General features: G+C 39.0%; 1 protein-coding gene across 1 annotated transcript in view; it reads right to left on the reverse strand.

Annotated features, from left to right (window-relative positions):
* The window catches only part of LOC138758395 (E3 ubiquitin-protein ligase HECW1-like), a 284,362-nt gene that overhangs the window by 66,718 nt on the left and 193,324 nt on the right, over nt 1-24,320 (reverse strand). The window contains exon 19 of the mRNA XM_069927283.1: nt 24,084-24,236. Coding sequence (XP_069783384.1) covers nt 24,084-24,236 — 153 coding nt within the window. The remainder of the gene's footprint in view (nt 1-24,083; nt 24,237-24,320) is intronic.

A 24,320-nucleotide genomic window follows, 5' to 3' on the forward strand; every position in this document is an offset into this window, starting at 1 on the left:
GATTATTCACTTCTGCCATCTACATCCTGAAAAATGACTCACTTGGAACATTACCCTTGTTATTGAAGACAGTTTGAACCTAATCAACAAGTCTGGGCAGTGAAGTAAATGAAGCAGAGGCCCACAAATTCCTGCAGATGTGAAATGATGAACTCAGATGAGCCCCTGTTTATCCTTGTCAGACCAGTAAGTTTTTTTATATACTTTATTTAAAATAAAAGCACTTAGCAAACATATTACAATATTTCAAACTTAATCCAAATACAATATAAAGGAAAGAGAGCGACGAAATACAAAAGAAAGAAAACCTCCTATTAATCCCCCACCCTTCCCCAACCCCATACAAACTAAAAAAATGAAAAAAAGAAAAAGAAAAAGAAGAACAAGAAAACCACACTTCACTTCACTTTCTGATACTTCTAAATAAATAAATATTTACAGAGACCCTTAAGAGAAAGGGAATGTTTGAGATTGATTTAAATTGTAAATTCGGGCTCCATATTTTACAAAATGTGTGATATTTATCTCATAAATTATATGTAATTTTCTCAAGTGGAGTACAACTCTGAACTTCTGCAAGCCATCTACCCATTCCCAAATCCGTATCCATCTTCCAAGTTATAGCAATGCATTTTATCACTATTACCAAGGCAATTTGAACAATTTTTACTTGATACATATTCAGGTTTAATTTAGGTTTCATCCCTCTAATAATCTCCCAGTAAAAATAACATTGGATCCTGTGGGAATCTTATTCCAGTTATTTATTGTAATAAATTACCCATTTCAAGTCAAAAAGGTTTAATTATGGAACACTGGCAATTTAAATACAAAAAAGTACCAACTTCTTGTCCACCAGACCAGTAAGCTTGAATACAAAAAAATGTGAGGATTTGTTTTCCATCTTTTCTTGAAAGCATCTGGCACGCAACAGCCAAATGAAAACCAAGAGATGAAATAACATCCTTTATGGAGAAAATTTTCTCAAAACTCTCAAATTTTTGCAGAAGACTTAACAAATATCGAGCTGCAAGGGGACATGCAACTCAAATTTGGGGAAACAAATGAGATATCAGGAGTAATCTAGCAGAGGGGTGAAGAAACTGGAGCCCCAGTGGGGTTTGAGAAGAGGTCCAAGGCTTATGGACTAGCAAGTTGAAAGCATAATATTGATTCAGAGTGATTACAAACATGGATTATTAAATGAGCACAATTAAAAGAGGAAACTTCAAGGGACTACAAGAGGCTACAAAGAAAGCAAAGAGTGGCAAGGAAGTGAAAGCAAGGATGAGAATTTTAAAATCAAATTGTCGATGGTTTGGGAACCAAAGGAGGTCAGTGAGCACAGGAGTTTGTGTGAACGGGTTTCAGTGGGAAGTTAGGTTTTAGATTCAAGATTCATGATTATTGAAAATGAAAGATGGAAGAACAGGTCAGAGGACAATTACAATCATCTATTCCAGATGAAATAAAACATGGACAGAGGTGGGCAACATCATAGAGCAGGAAATAGTTAGGCATAATGATGGATTAGATATTGGATAACTTGACTGTCAGTTTACCTAATCTTGTGGAAGTCTCCTTATTGCTCATATATGTAATGAAATCAAATGACGATATGATGATCGTCCCACCATCGTGTCCTGGTTCTTATATTAGCAATTAAATGATCAGCTTCAATCATTCTCTATGGCAGACAAAGTCAGTTTTGATGAACTTCTGACTTGGTTACTGGAACTGAATGAGTTGCCAAACATCAGCAGATAGAATAAGCTGATATGAAGCTGTATGACTTCAAAGAAAAAATCCACCTTTTGGTTTTAATGAATATCTAGTGGGAGTAGAAAATTCCTGAAAAATATTAATTTCATATTGTTTTTATAAAGATGAGGATTAAACCCCAATTAATGAATTTTATACACCAAATGCCAATATAACACAAGTAAATATAAAGAAAGAAATTGTTCAATATAAAACACATAAATGCAGGAGAGACTTAGCAGATCACATGGCATCCATAGGAAAAAAAATCTATAACCAGTGTTTTGGGCTTGAGTCCTCTTCAGAAGAGAGGATCTTCCCACTGAAATAAGACCAAAAGAAATAGAAGCAGAAATGGACATTACATTAATTTATTACTATTAACTTACTTAACCCTCTTCTAATTCTAAGTGCATGTAATGTGGGAGTAAGTTTAGAAGTTCTTTAAGTCACAGTCCAATCTCACTTCTCATTCCTCCAAGTTCACTGGTTGCAGGCAATTCTTATACTATGCACAGAATTTAACCTTCATGAATTTCACCAGGCTTTGGTGCTTGAAAGGTAAATGTTTACCACTGAGGGAGGTTCTTGTTGGTTTTCAGAGGGAGATTTGTTGTTCGCTGGACACAAACTAATTTTTTCTAATCAGCCACATCAATGTCTTGCCGAAGAAACTTGCCCCATCAGGGTTTTCCAGAATATATAACCTCTTTGTTTCAGGTCACCACAGAGTTCCTTTTTGTTTCTCTTATTTCAAGTGAAACTATAATTACTATGGTCCTCTCATCTTGTATGGACCAAAAGGGCTTTGACCAGGCTGAACTAAGAACTCATAACCCATCTTCAAAATGTTTTTTTTTTCATAAGCTTGCCAGCTTGTCATGTTCCAGTCCCAGCTCCTGCTGCTGCTGAACTCTAGCACTGTAGAACTGAATTCTCTCTCTCTCACTCCCACAGAAACAGCCTGTTTAACTCTCTCTGCTTGCAAAACCACACAACCCTCTTAGAACAGCAAGCTGCACTCAGACTGCAGCTCCGGACCTAATCCTCCAAGTTCTTTCATCTGTTGCTTTTCAAAACAACAATCCATTAGTGAAGTCCCTTGGGCACACCCCAAAGCTTTTGCAAGGGCATTTGGAGCCAGCCTGTCTAGCTTGAGCAGAGCTCCAGTATTTTAAATGATATCTGTTTTGAAGTGTTTGTATGTGACCTATACTAAAAAAAATACATGCCCCAATTTAGCTCCCAAAATCATAGGTAAATACAATATAAAACACAACATAATCTGTCACATTATAACTAGAATTATTCCAATTGTTGGACTCTAACCTTTGCATGGAATGGATCTCAAAAATAAGGACAAAAAACTGTCTCATCATTTGATTCATTGTTAATACACTGTGAGTAAGGCTAGCTCCACTAATTTAAAATATTATTTACAAAATTGTCTCCAAACGTTCTTCCTCGCATCTAGATATGCATCTTTATTTTTATTTGTATTGTTCTGACCTCCTGTGATAACTTTTCACCTTTATATTACAGTTCACCATTGTCAGAATAAAAGGAAATGGAGAAATAAAATACTCTGGATTTAACTCACACGATCACCCACCCTTCCTGCAATATCAATAGCTCATTATTCACAATCAGTCCATTCTCCACCCTGAGTGATGTGTTTAATATTATGTTATGTATTCATTAGTGTATCTAAGAAATAGCTCAAAGTTCAGCACTGTGACTGAGGAAAAAATTCCATATCACTTCATATTTTATGACACAATAAAATGCAAGAATCAGAAAACAGCTTTGTAAATGATGTGAAGAAATTATAGTAAAGCTTTAGTGTCTGAATCATGAGATTTTCCAAGATTACACTGCAATGTTTTAATCCACTGAAATAGAAGAAAAGAGAACAAATTTTGCAAAGTTTTACCTGCTCTGCCAAGTTTCAGATTGGAGAAACATCAAGATATGGTTATGAGTGTTTGATCCACAGGACCCTCATGTCTTGGGGAAGAGGATGGAATCCAAGAAAAGGCTTTTTTTTGAGGGAGAGTTTGAGAAAGTCATTGCACAGTGAGGGACAGGCAGTAGACAATGACTTTCAATTGCTGGGGTCGTAGCAAGAAGGAAAGAAGTGCAGTTTATGCAGTTTACACTTAAAATGTGGGGTACCTTGGATATAATTATATGATTTAAGTGTAATGTATCCTTTTGAATTTTAACATTTATCCATATGTACTCTGTATTTTTGGATGTGAAATTTCAATGTTAGTAAAATACTGAAAAAGAAAAAAAAAATGCTGTTTTTTTTTTTTTTTTTAAATTTTTTATTTTTCACACCATAAATCACAATAGCCATGATATACACTTTTTCTTTTCCACACATTTACAGTGACTTTTTCTCCCTCCCCCCTCCCTCCTCCCAAGCCACCCCCCCCTCTCATCCATTTTAGGTATACAATCTAGGTTGCATTAATTCAGTTAGACAATGTTGTCATTCAACAAAAATACACCAGAAATTCTACTGAGTCCATTCTTTTCTTTTCTTCTCCTTCCATCAACTTAGGTAATGTTTGTTCCCGGTAGGTTGTCGCTATTGTATTTAATGTAAGGCTCCCATACTTGTTCGAATATTTCAATATTATTTCTTAAACTATATGTTATTTTTTCTAATGGAATACATTTATTCATTTCTATATACCATTGTTGTATTTTCAAATTATCTTCCAATTTCCAGGTTGACATAATACATTTTTTTGCTACGGCTAGGGCTATCTTGACAAATCTTTTTTGTGCATCTTCCAAGTCAATTCTAAATTCTTTATTTTTTATGTTACTTAGGAGAAAGATCTCTGGATTCTTTGGTATATTGTTTTCTGTTATTTTATTTAATATCTGATTGAGATCATCCCAAAATTTTTCTACTCTCTCACATGTCCAGATTGCATGAATTGTTGTTCCCCTTTCTTTTTTACATCGAAAACATCTATCAGATACTGTTGGGTCCCATTTATTTAACTTTTGCGGTGTAATGTATAGTCTGTGTAACCAATTATATTGTATCATACGTAGCCTCGTATTTATTGTATTTCTCATCGTTCCAGAGCATAACTTCTCCCATGTTTCCTTTTTTATCTTTATATTTAAATCTTGTTCCCATTTTTGTTTAGTTTTACCATTTGTTTCCTCATTTTCCTTTTCTTGCAGTTTAATATACATATTTTTTATAAATCTTTTGATTAACATTGTATCTGTAATCACATATTCAAGGTTACTTCCCTCTGGTAAACTCAAGTTGCTTCCTAATTTATCTTTCAAGTAGGATCTCAGTTGGTAATATGCCAGCGCTGTATCTCCCGTTATATTGTACTTATCTCTCATTTGTTCAAAGGATAAGAATCTACTTCCTGAAAAACAATTTTCTATTCTTTTAATCCCTTTTTTTTCCCATTTTCTAAAGGCAAGGTTGTCTATTGTAAAAGGGAGTAGCTTATTTTGTGTCAATATTAGTTTTGGTATTTGGTAATTTATTTTATTTCTTTCTACATGAATCTTCTTCCATATATTGAGGAGATGGTGTAATACTGGAGAAGTTCTATGTTGTACCAATTTTTCGTCCCATTTATATAATATGTGTTCAGGTATCTTTTCCCCTATTTTATCTAATTCTAGTCTCGTCCAGTCTGGTTTTTCCCTTGTTTGATAAAAATCTGATAGGTACCTTAATTGTGCGGCTCTATAATAATTTTTGAAGTTTGGCAATTGTAAGCCTCCTTGTTTATACCATTCTGTTAATTTGTCTAGTGCTATCCTCGGTTTCCCCCCTCTCCATAAAAATCTCCTTATTATTTTCTTTAACTCTTTGAAGAATTTTTCTGTCAGTTGTATTGGCAATGCCTGAAATAAGTATAGTATCCTTGGAAAAATGTTCATTTTAATACAGTTTATCCTTCCTATCAGTGTTAGTGGTAGCTCTTTCCAATGCTCTAAATCGTCCTGTAATTTTTTCATTAGTGGATTGTAATTGAGTTTATATAATTGGCCTAGATTTTTGTTTATTTGCACACCTAGGTATCTTATTGCCTGCGTTTGCCATCTGAATGGGGATTCCTCCTTAAATTTTGAGAAATCCGCGTTATTCATAGGCATTGCTTCACTTTTATTTACGTTTATCTTGTATCCCGACACTTCTCCATATTCCTTCAATTTCTTATATAGTTCTTTTATTGATAGTTCTGGTTCTGTTAAGTACACTATCACATCATCCGCAAACAGACTGATTTTATATTCCCTGTCTTTTATTTTTATTCCTTTTATATTATTATCTCTTCTTATCGATTCTGCTAGTGGTTCTATAGCTAGCGCAAACAATAATGGTGATAGTGGGCATCCCTGCCGCGTTGACCTGCTTAAGTTAAATTGCTTTGATACATGTCCATTTACTGTCACTTTCGCTAACGGTCCCTTATATAATGCTTTAATCCAATTAATATACTTCTCCGGTAAACTGAATTTTTGCAATACTTTGAACAAGTAATTCCATTCTACTCTGTCGAAGGCCTTCTCTGCGTCTAAAGCAACTGCTACTGCCGGTGCTTTATTTCCTTCTACTGCATGAATTAAGTTAATAAATTTACAAATATTGTCTGTTGTGCGTCTTTTTTTGATAAATCCAGTTTGGTCTAAATTTACCATTTTCGGTACCTGTTCTGCTAATCTGTTCGCTAATAGTTTAGCTATTATCTTATAATCTGTGTTTAGCAAAGATATTGGTCTATATGACGCTGGTGAGAGTGGATCTTTCCCTTGTTTTAGTATCACTGTAATTATTGCTGTTTTACATGAATCTGGTAAGTTTTGTGTCTCATCAATCTGGTTGATTACATCCAGGAGGGGCGGTATTATTAGGTCTTTAAATGTTTTGTAGAATTCTATTGGGAGTCCATCCTCTCCTGGTGTCTTATTATTTGGTAAATTTTTTATTATCTCTTGTATTTCTACTGTTCCAAATGGTTCTGTTAATTTATTTTGTTCCTCTATTTGTAGTTTTGGTAGTTCAATTTTAGTCAAAAATTCATCTATTTTCCCTTCTTTCCCTTCGTTTTCGGTTCGGTATAATTGTTCATAGAATTCTCTGAAGTTTTCCTTAATTTCTTTTGGATTATATGTAATTTGTTTGTCTTTTTTCCTTGTTGCCAATACCATTTTCTTAGTTTGCTCTGTCTTAAGCTGCCATGCTAGGATTTTGTGTGTTTTTTCCCCTAGTTCATAATATTTCTGTTTTGTCTTCATTATATTCTTCTCCACCTTATATGTTTGTAATGTTTCATATTTTATTTTTTTATCCGCCAATTCTCTTCTTTTGGTTGTATCTTCCTTTATTGCTAATTTTTTTTCTATGTTTATTATTTCCCTTTCCAACTGCTCTGTTTCCTGATTATAGTCCTTCTTCATCTTGGTTGCATAACTTATTATTTGCCCTCTAATGAATGCTTTCATTGCGTCCCATAGTATAAACTTATCTTCCACTGATTCTGTATTTACTTCAAAGTACATTTTTAATTGTTTTTCAATAAATTCTCTAAAATCCTGTCTTTTAAGTAGCATGGGGTTTAATCTCCATCTATACATTCTTGGAGGGATGTCTTCTAGCTCTATTGCCAATAACAGGGGTGAGTGGTCCGATAATAGTCTAGCTTTATATTCCGTTTTCCTAACTCTCCCTTGTATGTGGGCTGATAACAGGAATAGGTCTATCCTTGAGTATGTTTTATGTCTAGTCGAGTAGTATGAGTATTCCTTTTCTTTTGGGTTTTGTTTCCTCCATATGTCCACAAGTTTCATTTCTTGCATTGATTTAATTATAAATTTGGTTACTTTGTTCTTCCTGTTAATTTTTTTCCCCGTTTTATCCATATTTGGATCCAAATTCAGATTGAAATCCCCTCCTATTAGTATGTTCCCTTGCGTATTAGCTACCTTCAAAAAGATATCTTGCATAAACTTTTGATCTTCTTCGTTAGGTGAATATATATTAAGTAGATTCCAAAGCTCTGAATATATCTGACATTTTATCATAACATATCTCCCTGCTGGATCTATTATTTCCTCTTCTATTTTAAATGGCACATTTTTGCTAATTAATATAGCCACTCCTCTTGCTTTTGAATTATACGATGCTGCTGTTACATGTCCTACCCAATCTCTCTTTAATTTCTTGTGCTCCAATTCAGTTAAATGTGTTTCTTGGACAAATGCTATATCTATTTTTTCCTTTTTCAGTAAATTTAGTAGTTTCTTCCTTTTAATTTGGTTATGTATTCCATTAATATTTAGAGTCATATAGTTCAGCGTAGCCATTTTATATTTTGTTTATCTTCTCTTTCCGTTTTTCCATCATTACCTTTCCTCCTTTTCCATTTCTGTTTTCTTATTTTCAACTCTTTACCAGACAACATTCCTACAACATCCAACATTTTCCTTATTCTCCTATTTCTATCTTCTTTATCCCCAATCTCCCCTTCCCCTCCTGAGTTGCCCTTTATCCCTTGTCGGACAACCACATCTCCCCTCTCCATTTGGATTTGCGAATCCACTCGCAAGCGTCAACTGATTTTGCAGTGACCGCTCTTTTCCCCCCACCCAGCCCCCCCCAGAAAAGATTTCGTTTTTTATATGTCACAAAGGTCACTCTTTTAGTTCCCTCCTTATTCTCTCTATTCCATTACCTTCCCTTATTAATTCTTGTCTATACTTTCTATGTTTTCCTCTAATTACAGATACTTTCACATATGCCCATTGTCTCTATTCACTCTTATACCTTTTTACCCGCATACATATCAATCGTGGTCATTTTTACCCTCCTTACCCGTCTTCATCCCTCAGTCTATTTTTGTCTTTACCCACATACATATCAATCGTGATAATTTTTGCTCTCATTACCCGTCTTCATCCCTCAGTCTATTTTTGTAATTGTTCTGCAAATTTTCGTGCTTCTTCTGGATCCGAGAATAGTCTGTTTTGTTGTCCTGGAATAAATATTTTCAATATCGCAGGATGCTTCAGTGTAAATTTATATCCTTTCTTCCATAAAATCGCTTTTGCTGCATTGAACTCTTTTCTCTTCTTTAGGAGTTCAAAGCTTATATCTGGATAAATGAAGATTTTTTGCCCTTTATACTCCAGTGGTTTGTTGCCCTCTCTTACTTTTTCCATTGTCTTCTCCAGTACCTTTTCTCTTGTAGTATATCTTAGGAATTTTACTACAATAGATCTTGGTTTTTGTTGTGGTTGTGGTTTAGGGGCCAATGCTCTATGTGCCCTTTCTATTTCCATTTCTTGCTGTAGTTCTGGACATCCTAGGGCCTTAGGGATCCATTCTTTTATAAACTCCCTCATATTCTTGCCTTCTACATCTTCCTTAAGGCCCACTATCTTTATGTTATTTCTTCTGTTATAATTTTCCATTATATCTATTTTTTGGGCTAGTAATTCTTGTGTCTCTTTAGTTTTTTTATTAGATTCCTCCAATTTCTTTTTTAAGTCTTCTACCTCCATTTCTGCTGCTATTGCCCGTTCTTCCATCTTGTCCATTTTTTTCCCCATTTCTGTTAAGGTCATATCCATTTTATTTATTTTCTTTTCTGTGTTGTTTATTCTTCTTCTTAAATCATTGAATTCCTGTGTTTGCCATTCTTTAAATGACTCCATGTATCCTCTAACAAGAGCAAGTACCTCCTTTACCTTGCCTATCTTTTCTTCTTCTATTTCCCTGTACTCTTCCTCTTCCTCTTCTTCTTCCTCTAGGTTGACCATCTGTTGTTTCTTTGCTGCCCTTTCCTCCTCTTCTTTCTTGTTTCTATTGTCTTCTGTGGTCTCTTCTTGCTGCAGGTGTTCTGCAGCTGTCGTTGCCGGCTGTGGAGATCGACTCCCCAGCTGGTCCCCCCTCCCGTCGGTGTGTTTTTTTGTATGCGCATCGCGCATGCGCGAGGAGTCGCGCATGCGCGGTTGCGCACTTTTACTCGGCTCTGTGAGCCATTGTTGTAGTTCTCTTTCTACCGACCTGAGGTAGTGGGGTCTTCTCTCCACAGCGGGCCTCTTCGGACAGGTAAGGCCTTCACCTTTTTCCTCCGTTGTCTTCTCTTCCTCTCTTCTTTCCGTTGATTTTGATTTTTCTCCTTTTGTCTCCATCTTCTTTCCACCTTTATACTCACTTTTCTTTAACTTGTATTTCTGTGCCTTTGTATTTTCTCTTGTTTTTCCCGACTTTTCTGGAGAGGGCTGGAGTTCACCGTCCGGCCACTACTCCATCACGTGACTCCTCCCAAAAAAATGCTGTTTTTAAGACTTGTATGCAGTTTTTAAACAGGAAGCTTTATCTGCCCATGGATACGGCCACAATATAAATATCAATGGCTCTATTGAAAAGGAAATTGTTGGGTGAGGTGCAAGAGGTGAGATTAACAACATGGTTAGTCATGTTACAGAGAAAGAGTTAAGTAACAAGAAAACAACTTTCATTTACAGAAAAATGGAATTTCACAGCTTGTAAACATGCCTTTCAGCCCATTTTGTCCATGTCGACCGAGTTCAAGTTTATTTTCATCTGACTGTAAATAGTCAACTGATGAAACTGTGTGCACACAAATACACACCCATCTCCCGACCTGGTAGTTCTGGTTTTGTTATCTACCAAGCTGGTTGCATCTACCTCTAAACCATGTACCCAAATAAAGGCATTTTAAATGTTAAAATTTTACCTGCCTCCACTACTACTTTCTCTGTAAAAAAAAAATACCCCTTAGGTCATTTTGAAATCTTTCTCCTCTTCTTAAATCCATGCCCTTTATTTCTAGATTTCCCTAGCCTGGAATAACACACTTATTTATGTTCCTGATGATTTTAGGAGTTTCCATAATATTTTCCCTCAGCCTCCTATGCTTCAGGGAGAAAAGTCCAAGCCTATCCAGCCTCTCCTTATAATTTAAGCCTACCAGCCCCAATAACACTTTCATGAATCTTTGCTGCACCTTTCCCAGCCTTTTCTATGGCCGTGTGGCCAGAACCACAATCGCAGACTAAATTGCATATTGCTCAATTTTAAGTGATTCTAATGTATTTTACAGGAAACAGAGATGGTTCGGAAAGTTTTGTTTTAATGTTACAGCAGCACAGGTATAAACATTGAGTGGAAAGTATCTTACCATCATTTTAATATCAGTTTGGGGGATCACATGGGAACCAATGAAATAGAGCTTTAACTTTTTAAGAAATGAATTTAGAAGATTAGGATTTACGTTTTTCAAATTGAATTTCACAGCTGGCAATATCAAATTACTGCCCCACAAGTGGTGGAATGGAAAGGAAAAGAAAGATTAAGGAAATTACTGCAGGCTAAAGGTCTGGTACCATGAAGAGCAAATCCACTATTTCGGGTACAGATATTAGAACAGAAGCAGGTGAGAATTTTGTGAACACTGATCATTAAATAATTAAATTATTAGGTTAGGAATCTAGAAATGTTTATGATCAGTGAACTAAAGAGGATGTTATAAGAAGAATAAAATGAGAAGAGAAATAAAACAGGAATGCCTGAATGGAAAGAGTAGTGTACAAGAATTTTTGAAGAGGATATGTTATTGAACAGGAAATATTGACAGGACTACAGCATAAAAGAAAGAAAGTGAAAGTAATGAGCTCTTTCAACTTGTTCACACAGGCATCGTGGTTAAATCAAAACACAAAGACTGCAGATGCTGGAATCTTGAGCAAATAAAAAAAAACTGCTGGAGGACCTCAGCAGGTCAGACAACATCCAGAGATAGAAATGGTTAGTCAATGTTTTACAGGACAGAAGGTATAAGGGGAGGAAGGACAGGTTGAGGGAGAGTCTATGAGGAATGGGAAATAAAAGTTAGAAAGAGAAGAAAAAACTGGACAGGAGCATGTAAAGAAGAGATGGAAACAGTGGATCCAGAAATGGGTGGGGGTTTCCTAAAATTGGACAAATTGATGTTCATGCCTTTAGGTTGAAGGCTGTTTGGGAGGAACATGATGCTATGTTTGACCGCACCCTAACAATGGATGAGGCCATGGATAGATATATCATTTTAGGAATGGTTGGGAGGGTTAAAATAGCTGATTACAAGAAGCTGAATCTTAGACCCACAAACAGAGTGAAGGTGTTTGGAGGTGTCATCCAGTCTATGTTTGGTTTCAGCAACATAGAGGAGGCCACATCTAGTACATCAAACACAATAGATTAGGTTGAATGATGTGCATGTAAAGCTCTGCCTCACTTGTAAGGTCTGGATGGAGGTGAGGAGTGGGGGGGGGGGGGGGTGCGAGATTTGGGAACAGGTTTACATTTTCTGTGGCTACTGTGGGAATTGAACAAGGGTGGGGCTGGGAGAAATGTGGGTGGAGAGGGAAGGGTGGTCTGTGGAGTCTCGGAGAGACTTTTCTCTGCAAGAGAGTAGAGGGTGGACAGGGAAAGATGTGGGCGATGGGATCATACTGAAAATATCAGAAGCATCATGTGTTGAATGAGGAAGCTGATTTGCTGGAACATGAGGACCAGAAGGACTCTGTCCCTCTGTCTGCCTGGGAGGGGCAAGGTGAGAGTAGAAATACAGGAAACAGAAGAGATACGAGCTGAGCTTTATCAACAACTAAAAGTGGGAACCCATGTTTATTGCCCTGGATTGGACATTTTGAGAACTGGTGTGACTGAGGCTGATGAATTATGAGATTTTACAAGAGATGTACTCCAGGCAGCCGTGAAAGTCAGTGGGTTTGTAATAGATGTCCATGAATCGTTGCCCTCTGAGGATGGAGGCAGGAGGTCAAAGAAAAGGAGAAAAAGTCCAGGTAAATTTAGGGCATGGTGGAAGTTAGCAGTGAATTTAATGCAAATGTTAAATTCTTCTTCTTCTTTGGCTTGGCTTCGCAGATGAAGATTAATGGAGGGGTAATGTCCACGTCAGCTGCAGGCTCGTTTGTGGCTGACAAGTCCGATGTGGGACAGGCAGACACGGTTGCAGCAGTTGCAAGGGAAAATTGGTTGGTTGGGGTTGGGTGTTGGGTTGTTCCTCCTTTGTCTTTTGTCAGTGAGGTGGGCTCTGTGGTCTTGTTCAAAGGAGGTTGCTGCCCACCGAACTGTGAGGCACCAAGATGCACGGTTTGAGGCGGTATCAGCCCACTGGCGGTGGTCAATGTGGCAGGCACCAAGAGATTGCCTCTTCTTTGGTGCACCTCTGTCTCGGTGGATAGTGGAGAACTCGCCATATAACACGATCTTGGGAAGGCGATGGTCCTCCATTCTGGAGACGTGACCTACCCAGCGCAGTTGGATCTTCAGCAGTGTGGATTCGATGCTGTCGCCCTCTGCCATCTCAAGTACTTCGATGTTGGTGATGAAGTCGCTCCAATGAGCGTTGAGGATGGAGCGGAGACAACGCTGGTGGAAGCGTTCTAGGAGCCGTAGGTGATGCCGGTAAAGGACCCATGATTCGGAGCTGAACAGGAGTGTGGGTATGACAACGGCTCTGTTTACGCTAATCTTTGTGAGGTTTTTCAGTTGGTTGTTTTTCCAGACTCTTTTGTGTAGTCTTCCAAAGGCGCTATTTGCCTTGGTGAGTCTGTTGTCTATCTCGTTGTCGATCCTTGCATCTAATGAAATGGTGCAGCCGAGATAGGTAAACTGGTTGACCGTTTTGAGTTTTGTGTGCCCGATGGAGATGTGGGGGGGCTGGTAGTTTTGCGGAAACTGCCAAAATGTTTGGCCTGGAAGTCAGCCTGAAGAAAACTGAGGTCCTCCATCAGCCAGCTCCCCACCATGACTAAATTCTTACAGGTGCAAGAGAGAACATCAATGCAGTCAGCGGTGTAGTGGAGAAAAAGTTGAGGAGTGCTACCTGTGTTTGATTCGAACAGGGACTTTAACCTTATCACGGTCACTAACCCAACTCCAGGATGTGCTCTGACTATGATCAAGATTGCTGGTTCTTTCACCACCAACCTCCAATGGTGGGTTTTGTTCTTGGACGGCAGATATTTACCCCTGGAAAAGTGCAACTCTTTGACTTGTGGCCATGACTGAAGTTTAAAATGGTGGTAACCACAACTTTTGAACCCATCAATGGGAAACATTTGTTTAGGATCTTGAAATGCTTTCAGAAATCCATATTGAGTGTGTTTGGTTTGGCAATTCAAATGTTTCTTACAGTGCACTGCGTTCTGAATTGGGATCAAATCATGGGATACACAAAGGAGTAGCATTTTCTACAACAATGCTAGTACAATAGGTACTGGGGAGCAATTAGTGGGAAGAGGTGAGTAGCTGAGGGAGACATGGAGGGACGACAGCGGAGAGGGGAGAAGATGTGTCTGGTATTGGTATTAACATCAGCACATCAGCTACTTTGGTTTCCATGAGGCTCCTCCCTGTCTCTCTCTCTCTTTCCCTATCCCTCTATCTCCTTTCCTCTAGCTCCCCTCCCCCTTCTCCCTCCATTCAGAGCTATCTTTACCCATCACTTCTGCCATCTCACCCACATCTATGACCTCTGCCTGTTAGCCCAAGATCTTCTCCCTGCCCCTTCTTCCCTCCTCCCCCTACATTTTTATTCAGATGTCTGGCTGCTTTCTGCTCCTACAATGACAAAGAGCTCAGGTCCAAAATGTTGATTAGGTTGGATGATGTGCCTGCAAAGCTCTGGATCACCTGGAAGGTCTGAATGGAGGTAAGGGAGGAGATGTGGGAACAGGTTTTACACTTTTGGGGGCAAAGTATTGATGTGGATTGAGAACTGGTTGGCAGGTAGAAGACAGAGAGTTGGGATAAATGGCTCGTTTTCTGAGTGGCAGGCGGTGACCAGTGGGGTGCCACAGGGATCTGTACTGGGACCCCAGCTGTTCACAATTTACATTAATTGGATGTAATATCTCCAAATTTGCAGATGACACTAAGCTAGGAGGGGTTGTGTGCACGGAAGAGGGGGTCAGGAAGCTCCAGTGTGATTTGGATAAATTGAGGGACTGGGCAGATACATGGCAAATGCACTACAATGTGGATAAATGTGAGGTTATCCACTTTGGTAATACAAACTGGAGGGCAGATTACTATTTGAATGGCAATAGATTAAGAGATGGGGAAGTGCAGAGAGACCTAGGGGTACTTGTACACCAGTCTCTGAAGGCGAGCATGCAGGTACAGCAGGTGGTTTAAAAAGGCAAATGGTATGTTGGCCTTCATATCAAGAGGGTTTGAGTATAGGAACAAGGATACCTTACTGCAGCTATACAGGGCCTTGGTGAGACCCCACCTGGAGTATTGTGTGCAGTTTTGGTCACCTTATCTAAGGAAGGATGTTCTTGCAATGGAGGGAGTGCAGAGGCGATTCACCAGGCTAATACATGGAATGGCAGGAATGACTTATGAGGAAAGATTGCGCAAATTGGGATTGTACTCGCTGAAGTTTAGAAGATTGAGAGGGGATCTCATAGAGATATATAAAATTCTGGCAGGACTGGACAGAATGGATGCAGATGGGATGTTTCCAATGATGGGAAAATCCCGAACCCGGGGCCATGGTTTGAGGATAATAGGCAAACCATTTAGGACCGAGATGAGGAGGAATTTCTTTACCCAGAGGGTGGTGAATCTGTGGAATTCATTGCCACAGAGGGCAGTAGAGGCAGGTTCATTAAATATATTTAAGAGGGAATTAGATCTATTTCTTTAGTATAAGGGTATTAAAGGTTACGGAGAGAAGCGGGGACAGGGTACTGAACTTTAAGATCAGCCATGATCTCGTTGAATGGCGGAGCAGGCTCGAAGGATCGAATGACCTAGTCCTGCTCCTATCTTCTATGTTTCTATGGCTACAGTGGGAATTGAACAGAGGTGGGGCTGGGGGGAATGTGGGGTTCCTATGGACACTGCGGACTTGCTGAGTTTCTCCAGCACTTTTGTGTACTTCACTACAATCACATCTGTAGCCTTTCCTGTTTAACATCAGATAATGGTAGATCTTCTATTACCGTTTCAATTTTGCTGATTCATTAAACTCAGTTCCTCTCACTGACTGATTTGTCAGCCCTTTGCCTGAGTTTCCAGGGGTAACACTGTTGGGCATGGATTTACAGGAGGGAGGAAGAAACAGGCTGAAAGGGCAGTATTTAGTGAATATTCAAATGGAATCAATCACATTCTTGGAGAAAGATGGGATCATGAAAGCCAATTTCAATGATCATCCCCTTTAAATCCAAAGCTAGCTCCTTTAAGAAGGCATGAAAATATACTTCTCAATTTAGATGATATAAAACTGAAATCTAATTGCAAGCTACTTTTAGAAAAGTGTTGTGGCTGAAAGCCATATTCTAACAGTGGATATATTGTGCTGGCTATACAGCTGTTTCCATATTGGCAACAAAGAGTGGCTGTTGAACACATTTAAACTCTCATATGTGTGCTTCTGTTGAAGTGCGATTCTTTCAGAAACAAACTATTAGAAGGAAAGTATCTCAATAGGCACATAGTATAGGTCTAGTCAAACCCAACAAGTATCAAGGGCTCAATGTGGATTTCATGCTTCTCTGACAAGTCTGCTACATCATTAACTGAGAAGCTTTTGATGCTTAACTGGAATTTCTTTAACCTTTTTAGAAAAAGAAGAAAAAAATGGATGACACACAGAGGCAAATAAACATTCAGTGAAGATTTTCTAAAAATTAAATACAGTTACAACTTAAATCAGAGTTTGCATTTTTCTACAAAGGTTTGCCATTGCTTCTTGAAAATGCTGACATTTTCCTACGTAACTATCAGGAAGTTCAGGATTCGGTGAGTATGAACTCATGAGTCCTAAACTTGCTGAGAGGTCCTTATTGGCAATTTATTAACAGTTCTCCAATACTGGGCTCCTTCTGGAGCTTAGCAGCAAAGCAGCTACTTCCCACATTTCCCAGCAGTCATGAATCAGTGCTAGTCTGCATCTGGCACAACTTCAGTCATCTGTCTGAGAGGAAGAAAATATCCCTTCAGACCAATTATTACTTTGGAACAGAGTTAAATTAAGTATCTTAAAATTAGAACACTTAAAATCAATTAATTTAACAAAAAATATTTTAAAATCATTTATAAATTTAAGTTCTTAACAGATTTTGAATCTTCAAAAACATTGGAGAAGTTTAATCTTGACAGCTGACATGACCTGACTGTCAAAAACTCTGAGAAGTGAATCTGGTTGAGACCACTCCACATTATACTATTTTTACCTGGCTGGCACTCTATATAGCTACACCCATCACACTGGAGTTGCCATCATCAAGAAAGTTCAGGCTCGCTGACGTGGTTCAGATAAAGTCTGGCTTCAAGGGTGGGAGTCTCTCACAGATGGCTCAGTGCTCCTAGGAAACTATCTGCCTATATTTTGCTTTTATTGACTAAGTTATTATTTTTCTGGATTGCCATTCCATATTGTCGATTGTGGCCGACTCTATATTTGCGAGGGTACCAGGTATATTTTACAACATTAGTTTAAAAAAAAGGATTTGATATCGGCGTGACATGTATCTGAACATTAAAATGTTCCTGAGGAATAAAAATTAAGCTTCATTTAATTGATAAGGCTGTTAGGGATCTTAGGCTCTTTTTTTTCCCACATTTCCTACACAGGTAACGCACCTATAAAATTTATCTTTCACCTCACTGACTCCTCCACATTTGCAGAGCATGACTTGTGCTTTACCTCAGATACATACCTCCAAATCAAGTCCAACACCTGTTATCTTTCATAGAGTTTAAGCCAATTATTTTTAACATTTCTTACTATAAATGATGAAAATAGCTAATTTATTACAGTTTTGGTTTGAATACTCCCACTCCTTATGACGAAGGCCACATAACCACCACACCTAATGTTGGAGAATTAAAATAAAATTCACTTCAACAAAAGATAAAATTATAACAGGAGATTTTATAATTCATTATTAAAAATCAGAAAGAAAATCATTTCACAGAATGTCACCCTTCTACTACCTAAAATGATTGATCAAACAGTTCGCATCATGTTCATACAGATGATTCCATTTAAATTTGCTTTAGTGTCAAGTTTAGTCCTGCTTTATCAAATGTAACTCGTGCTCCACTCCCTGGTTAAAGAACAAAAACAAGTTACTCATATTCTTTCAGTTTGAGAGGAAGATAAATGTTCTATATTGTCACATCTTAAATCCTCCTCATTTAAACAAAGGTGGGAAAGGAGCAATTTTCTAGATCAAAATATATTTAAATCTTCTGAGACAGTATTCATCCAATTAACATTTGTATTTTTACAACAGTCTGCTGCGATTTTTGACTGATAGAAAAGCCAACAATTAAAAAGAGATGATAAAGGCTTGAAGCATTGGGCATGGCAATCTTGGTTTGACTTGTGAGCCTGGAAGGGCATGACTGTCATGGGAGGGTGCCAGCAAGCCTGAGATTCTTGCACACACTTGCATGAACGTGGAAATCCTGAACTTGCTCACTGCTTTTCCTCTGTGATTTCCTGACAGCTGCACAATGTTAAAATACTTGTGGAAGTTCAGCACCCAGGCTTGATCTTGCTTCAATCCTCCAGTAAAATGTATTTGCTGAGTCATCCACAGAAACATCAAGACCAAACAGCTCAAAAGAAATGACTGCAAAGAACAAAGACAGGCACAAAGTAATTCATATCTTATGAATTGCATTTAATTGAATATTTTTAATTCTTCAAAAGTGTTTTAAATAGTTTAATCTGATTAAAAAATTTAATTACTTTAATCATATTAACTGCTTCAATGATTTTCAATAGCTTTAGAATGTTTCAGAATGTGAAGGACACCAGGAGGGGTGGTCGGCTGGTTGTCAATATTTTTTTGTTGTTTCTGGCACACCCTCATGGTGACTTGCATGACTCATGTTCCTGGTCTTGCACAGAGATTAAGCTCCACTTGCCAGCACTTCAAAATTGGCAGATCTACAATCAATACCAGGTGGGCTGCTGGTGAGTTTAATTGGCTCAACTGGCCCACAGCCTTTAGCATCTCCTATTACTTCTATCCCATTGCCACTAATCCTCTCTTACGCTCCAGCTACAATCAGGAAAGGTCTTCCTTCCATCATAAGAACAGGAGTTACTTTGTTCCCACAATGTTCACCCCCAATTGTGTCCCCTCAAAAATCAAAACCATCTCTGCTTGCATGCAGCAGGGTCCCTGCATAGTTCAGATACTGGATGATCAATACCAGTGATGTTTAGATCATACAAGTGTTGGGCAATGACCATATCTATCAAAGGAGAAAAGAAGAATCAGAATTTATAGCCATGAACAAGTCATAAAATTTGATGTTTTGCCATAGCATCGAAGTGCAAACATTCATATTATAAACCATCTTACAACAATAAATATTTTAAAAAATTAAAATAGTAGTGCACGAAAAGTAAGGCAGTGTCTTTGGTTCATTGATTATTCAGGAATCTGACAGCGGTGGGGAAGAAGCTGTCCTTGTGCCGTTGAGTGTTTAGGCTCCTGTACCTTTTTCCTGATGATAGCAGAGAGAAGAGGGCATGGTCTGCTAGTGCCAGGGTGGTGGGGGTCTTTGAGGATAGAGGCTACTTTCTTAAAACATTGCCTCATGTAGATGTCCTCAATGGAGTGAAGTCTGGTGCCTGTGGTGTCGCAGGCTAAGTTAACAACCTGCTAGAGTTTTTTGTTGACCTGAGATTCGACGTGTCCATACCAGACAGTGATGCAATCAGCCAGAATGGTCTCCACAGTACACCTGTAGAGGTTTTTGAGAGTCTTCGGTGACATACCCGATCTCCTCAAACACCACACTAAGTACAGGCGAGCCTTCTTTATGATTTTATCAACATGGAGGCTCCAGGACAGATCCTCAGAGATGAGATGTTGACACCCAGGAATTTGAAGTTCTTGACTCTCTCCACTACAGAGCTCTTGATGAGGACTGGGTTGTGTTCCCCTGACTTCCTCCTTAAGTCCACAATCATCTCCTTGGTTTTGCTAATGTTGAGTGCAAGGTTGTTGGTGTGACACTATTCAATGAGCTGATCTACCTTCCTCCTGTATGCTTTCTCATTGCGGTTTGTGATTCTATCGACAACTGTGGTGTCATCAGCAAATTTATAGATGGCATTGGAATTGTGCCTGGCCACACAGTCAGGGGTGTATAATGAGTGGAGCAGTGGGCTAAGCACGCACCCTCGGGGTGTGCTTGTTGTTGCTAATCAGTGATTATCATACTGACAGTGAGCTTCCAATGAGAAAGTCAAGGATCCAGTTACAGAGTCCTCGAGTTTGTAGCTTCTTGACCAGTACTGATATTGAAGGCTGAAGTGCAGTCGATGAAGAGCAGCCATATGTATGAGTTGCTGTTTTCGAGGTGATTCGGAGCTGAATGGAGAGCCAGAGATATTGCATCTGCTGTGGAGCAATTGTGATGACAGGTGAATTACAGTGGGCCCAGATCTTTGTCTAGGTACGTTTTAATTTTGGCATTGATAAGCCTCTCAAAACAGGGAACTGCAGACCAATTAATTGGATAGTATAAATAATGAAAGAGATTTTAACAGACATACATTAAAAGAATTGGGTAGAATTACCACAGATTTATGAAAAGTAAATCATTTTGACAAATCTGATTGATTTTTTTTAACTAGAAGAATAGATAAGGCAAATCAGTTGATATGGTGTACCAAAGAAAGGCCTTTTGTAGGCATTCATGACAAAAAATAAAAAAAAACATGATTTTGGTAGTAATATTCAGGAGTGGATTGAGGATTGATGAATGGTCAGAAATTCAAAAGCAAGAATTAATGTTACATTTAGGTTGGGAGGATTGATGTGGGGTGCGAAAAGGACAGGTACTGTGACCCAACTATTCACAGCTAATATCAATAACTAATGGACAAAATGGTGTGAGGTCATTTCTAAACCAGATTGGAGGGTGAAGAGAGGTTTTAAAGGGAGATTAGGTGAATGAGCAGGCACTTGGCAGGCAGAATATAAAGTGGAAAAGAGTGAGGTCGTTTTCTTAGATAGAAAAAAATGGCAGTGCATTTTTAAAAATGGTGAGATTGAAAGGTTTTTTTATTCAGAGGGACTGGCTGTCCTTGTACATTTAAAAAAAAAATTTAGACATACAGCATGAAACAGGTCATTACAGCTCACGAGTCCGTGGGGGTTGACACTGAGGCAAGTTGTGGGGATGACGTTCTAGCCTCCTCGAGTGGGAAGGTCTGGATAAGGCCAGTCATTTGGCCTTTAGGTCGACTAGCAGGCTGTGTGCTCTCTGAAAGTCTGTACACAGGACTAACTTTTGTACAAATGCGATCGTGAAATCTCAGTGGAAAGTATCGTCTCCTAACTGGACTGCCACCTGCCGTTTGCCAAAAGTCTTTATAGAGTTGCAGCTGGCCACTCATAGGGTGGGGCTGCAGGATCTTGTGTGGGTCTCAAGCACTGTTGGTAGGATGACGCTGATTTCTGCACCTGTGTCAATGAGAAACCTGCGGCTCGTGGACTTGTCTGTATTGTGGAGAAGGTGGTCCATGTGACCAGCCACTGAAGCCATCAGCAGTGGCTGGCCTGGGCATTTCCTGGAAACGTGCAGGGCTGCCAACATTTACGGGCATGTTCCCCCACCATTTGGTGTCTGCTCCCTCAGGTGGTCTGTGGGGACATTGTTTGTCATGGGGCAGTGGGGATTTGGTTTGTGGCTCCATTTGTGAGTGGATCAACTTTGGTCCACCAAAGTATGTCTGCTTTGGCAGTAACCTTTCTGGGGTCGTTGAAATTCACGTCAGCCAGCGGCAGCTGGATGTCATTGGGCAGCTGTTCTAAAAGCACCTGCTCAAATATAAGGCATGGTCTGCAGCCTTCTGCCAGCGTGAGCATCTCATCCATGAGGGTGGATGGCATTCTGTCTCCCAGGTCATACAGGTGCATGAAATTGGCTGCCCCCTCATGTCTGGATAGCCCATATGTGCTGATGAGCAGTGATGTCAGCGTGTGGCATTTACCTTCCTCTGGTGGGTTCTGTATGAGATCATTTACTCTGGCTGTGGTCTCCTGGTCCAAAGAGCTGACAACATGGTAGTATTTGATGGAATCGGAGGTGATTTGCTTTATCTGGAACTGTGCCTCCGCCTATCCGAACCAGGTGCAGGGGCGGAGTGTCCAGAAAGCAGGTTGTTTTAGCTCCACGGCTCTAACTGCTGCAGCGTCTATGTTGAGGGGTCCAGAGACATCTAAACCCATTGGGGTCACCAATGTAGCGAGTGCTAGTGGAGCGAACAAATGAGACCAGCAGTCGATGGACTCGTCTGCATTCAATAAGTTTATTTTTCTTTCACGCACTGTTTTAAAGATCCAGAAGATCCCGCCCCTTACACCGCAAACTGCGTCCATGTGACGCCACCACGCTGCCTATATGCATCTGGGCCCAGAACTTCCACTGGAGGAGACAAACGCATGGCATCATCTTTGATGCGGCTGCTCTGCTGACGCATGCGTGACACGTGGAGCTGGTTCGCCTCTCCATCAATTATGTGCACCACCACAATGTTATTTGCCTCGAATCTGATGAGATATACACAGTATCCTGGCACATAACCACAATTCAATTCATTCTTTCACTTTATATCACTAGTTGGACCTCTGATTTGGGAATTATTAGAAATGAGTGTTTATTCGCTGATTAGTTTGTTCTCAGGATGTGAGAAATAATGTGTCAGAGTTGCTTCCATGACATGTAAGTAAATTAGCAGAGTACTGTGATCTTAAGCCAAGGTCACTAACATCAGAATAATTTTCTCAGCAGCTGGTAATCTTTTCTGCTCTACTTTCTTCTGAGTAGCTAAGAGAAACATAGAAGACATAAAGGTTGAAAAAACTCATCCAGCTTTACACATAATGAATTACATCATCTGGTGTGATGTGAGAAATTTGTTTCTGAAGGCTCATCTCTAAAACCTAGTGCTCAATTCAAAGCTATTCTCTGACCTAAAGACAGTTCTTACGAATCATGAGTAGAAAAATGTTTTTAAAATAATTACGTCAATGCAACAGCAACTTAATCTGCTTAGAGCAATGATTATACTGAATCATCCTCCATGCCGTCTACCTCTCTCATGAGTAAAACAAGGCACAGTAGCACTATTGAGGTCAGCAGTAATCGATCAAGAATTTTGCATGTTAAGAACTGAACATTCTGACTAAAATCTGAGAGTGCACAAAATATCTTTAAAAATGTCTGAAGCTGTCAGGAATCTTGATGTTTTTATCTTTGCAAGGAAGTTGATTCTGTCGAAGAGTTAAAGCCTACAGAAGGCAAAGCTGCTGCGCAAACTGCACACGGATCTTCTGGTAAACTTACAACAAAGAAAAGTGGAACAACTCCTCTGAATTTCAGCCCACACATTTATTCCAAATGATATCAACACCACAAAATAGCATGCTACTATGAAGGGATTCATGCCAACTCTATTTTATATTTAAATTTTGGACCTAATATTGAAAAGATGCTGAGCATTTAAACTTAGTGATACCTATATATATGAGTGGGCCATTATCTCAGAGGGATGCAGTCAAGTCACCATGGCCTCCCTCAGCACTCTTAGTCTCACAATCTCAACCTGAATGCTTAACTCCGAACTTTCCATACTGTATAGCTCTAATTAGCCAATTCAAGGGAGCCCAATGAGGTAGAATATCTTTTCAATTCCTGGTAGATATCAAGTAACAAAGGTACTGTATAAACAGGGGGGAAAAGTTTATATTCATTTCGTACAGATAACCTTTACCTGAGGATTATGGTCAATAGGGTAAACCATGAATCAAATAACCTTTACTCTCAACATGAAACACATGATAAATAGGTAAGAATCCAAAGGAATTTTTCACAATGGTTTAATAAAGATAGCTGCCAATTAATTGTAGTTACCTAACACATAATAGCAATGCACAGAGAATAGCTATTACCTGGAAGTCATAGGAAGATGGAAACAGTATGAATCAAGATTTTTACCGAGGAATTAGTAAGGCACGAATGCGACATTTCAGGGCTACCAAGTAAGAGCAGAAGCACAAGACCGAAGAGCTTGCTCTGCAGACAGCTAGAAAAGACTCTTGGGGCCAAGTGACCTCCTTCTCACCAGAATAATTCCACCATTTAATAAACTGCATCGTAAGTTTAAAGATTATGAAAAATGTGGTATTGGTGGCAATATTGTTGAGAATAAAAAGTGCAGAAGAAGGATGAACATTACCATTCCAGGTGATTTTCTACGAACGCTGACATTGGACTGATCTGCACAGTGTACGTATCGTTGGCTGAATATTCAAACAAACCATAGTATGGATTGAATAGCTCTTGTGACAAGAGGAAGAAAAACTCTCTTGATGGTCCACTGTAATCCAGACTGAAAAGGAAACACATAAAATAAAACACAATATACAGGCAGTAGGAAAACATCTCAGAAAAGTCACACATGAAATGAATTTAA

Source organism: Narcine bancroftii, chromosome 1 (assembly GCF_036971445.1).
Source record: "Narcine bancroftii isolate sNarBan1 chromosome 1, sNarBan1.hap1, whole genome shotgun sequence".
NCBI lineage: Eukaryota > Metazoa > Chordata > Chondrichthyes > Torpediniformes > Narcinidae > Narcine > Narcine bancroftii.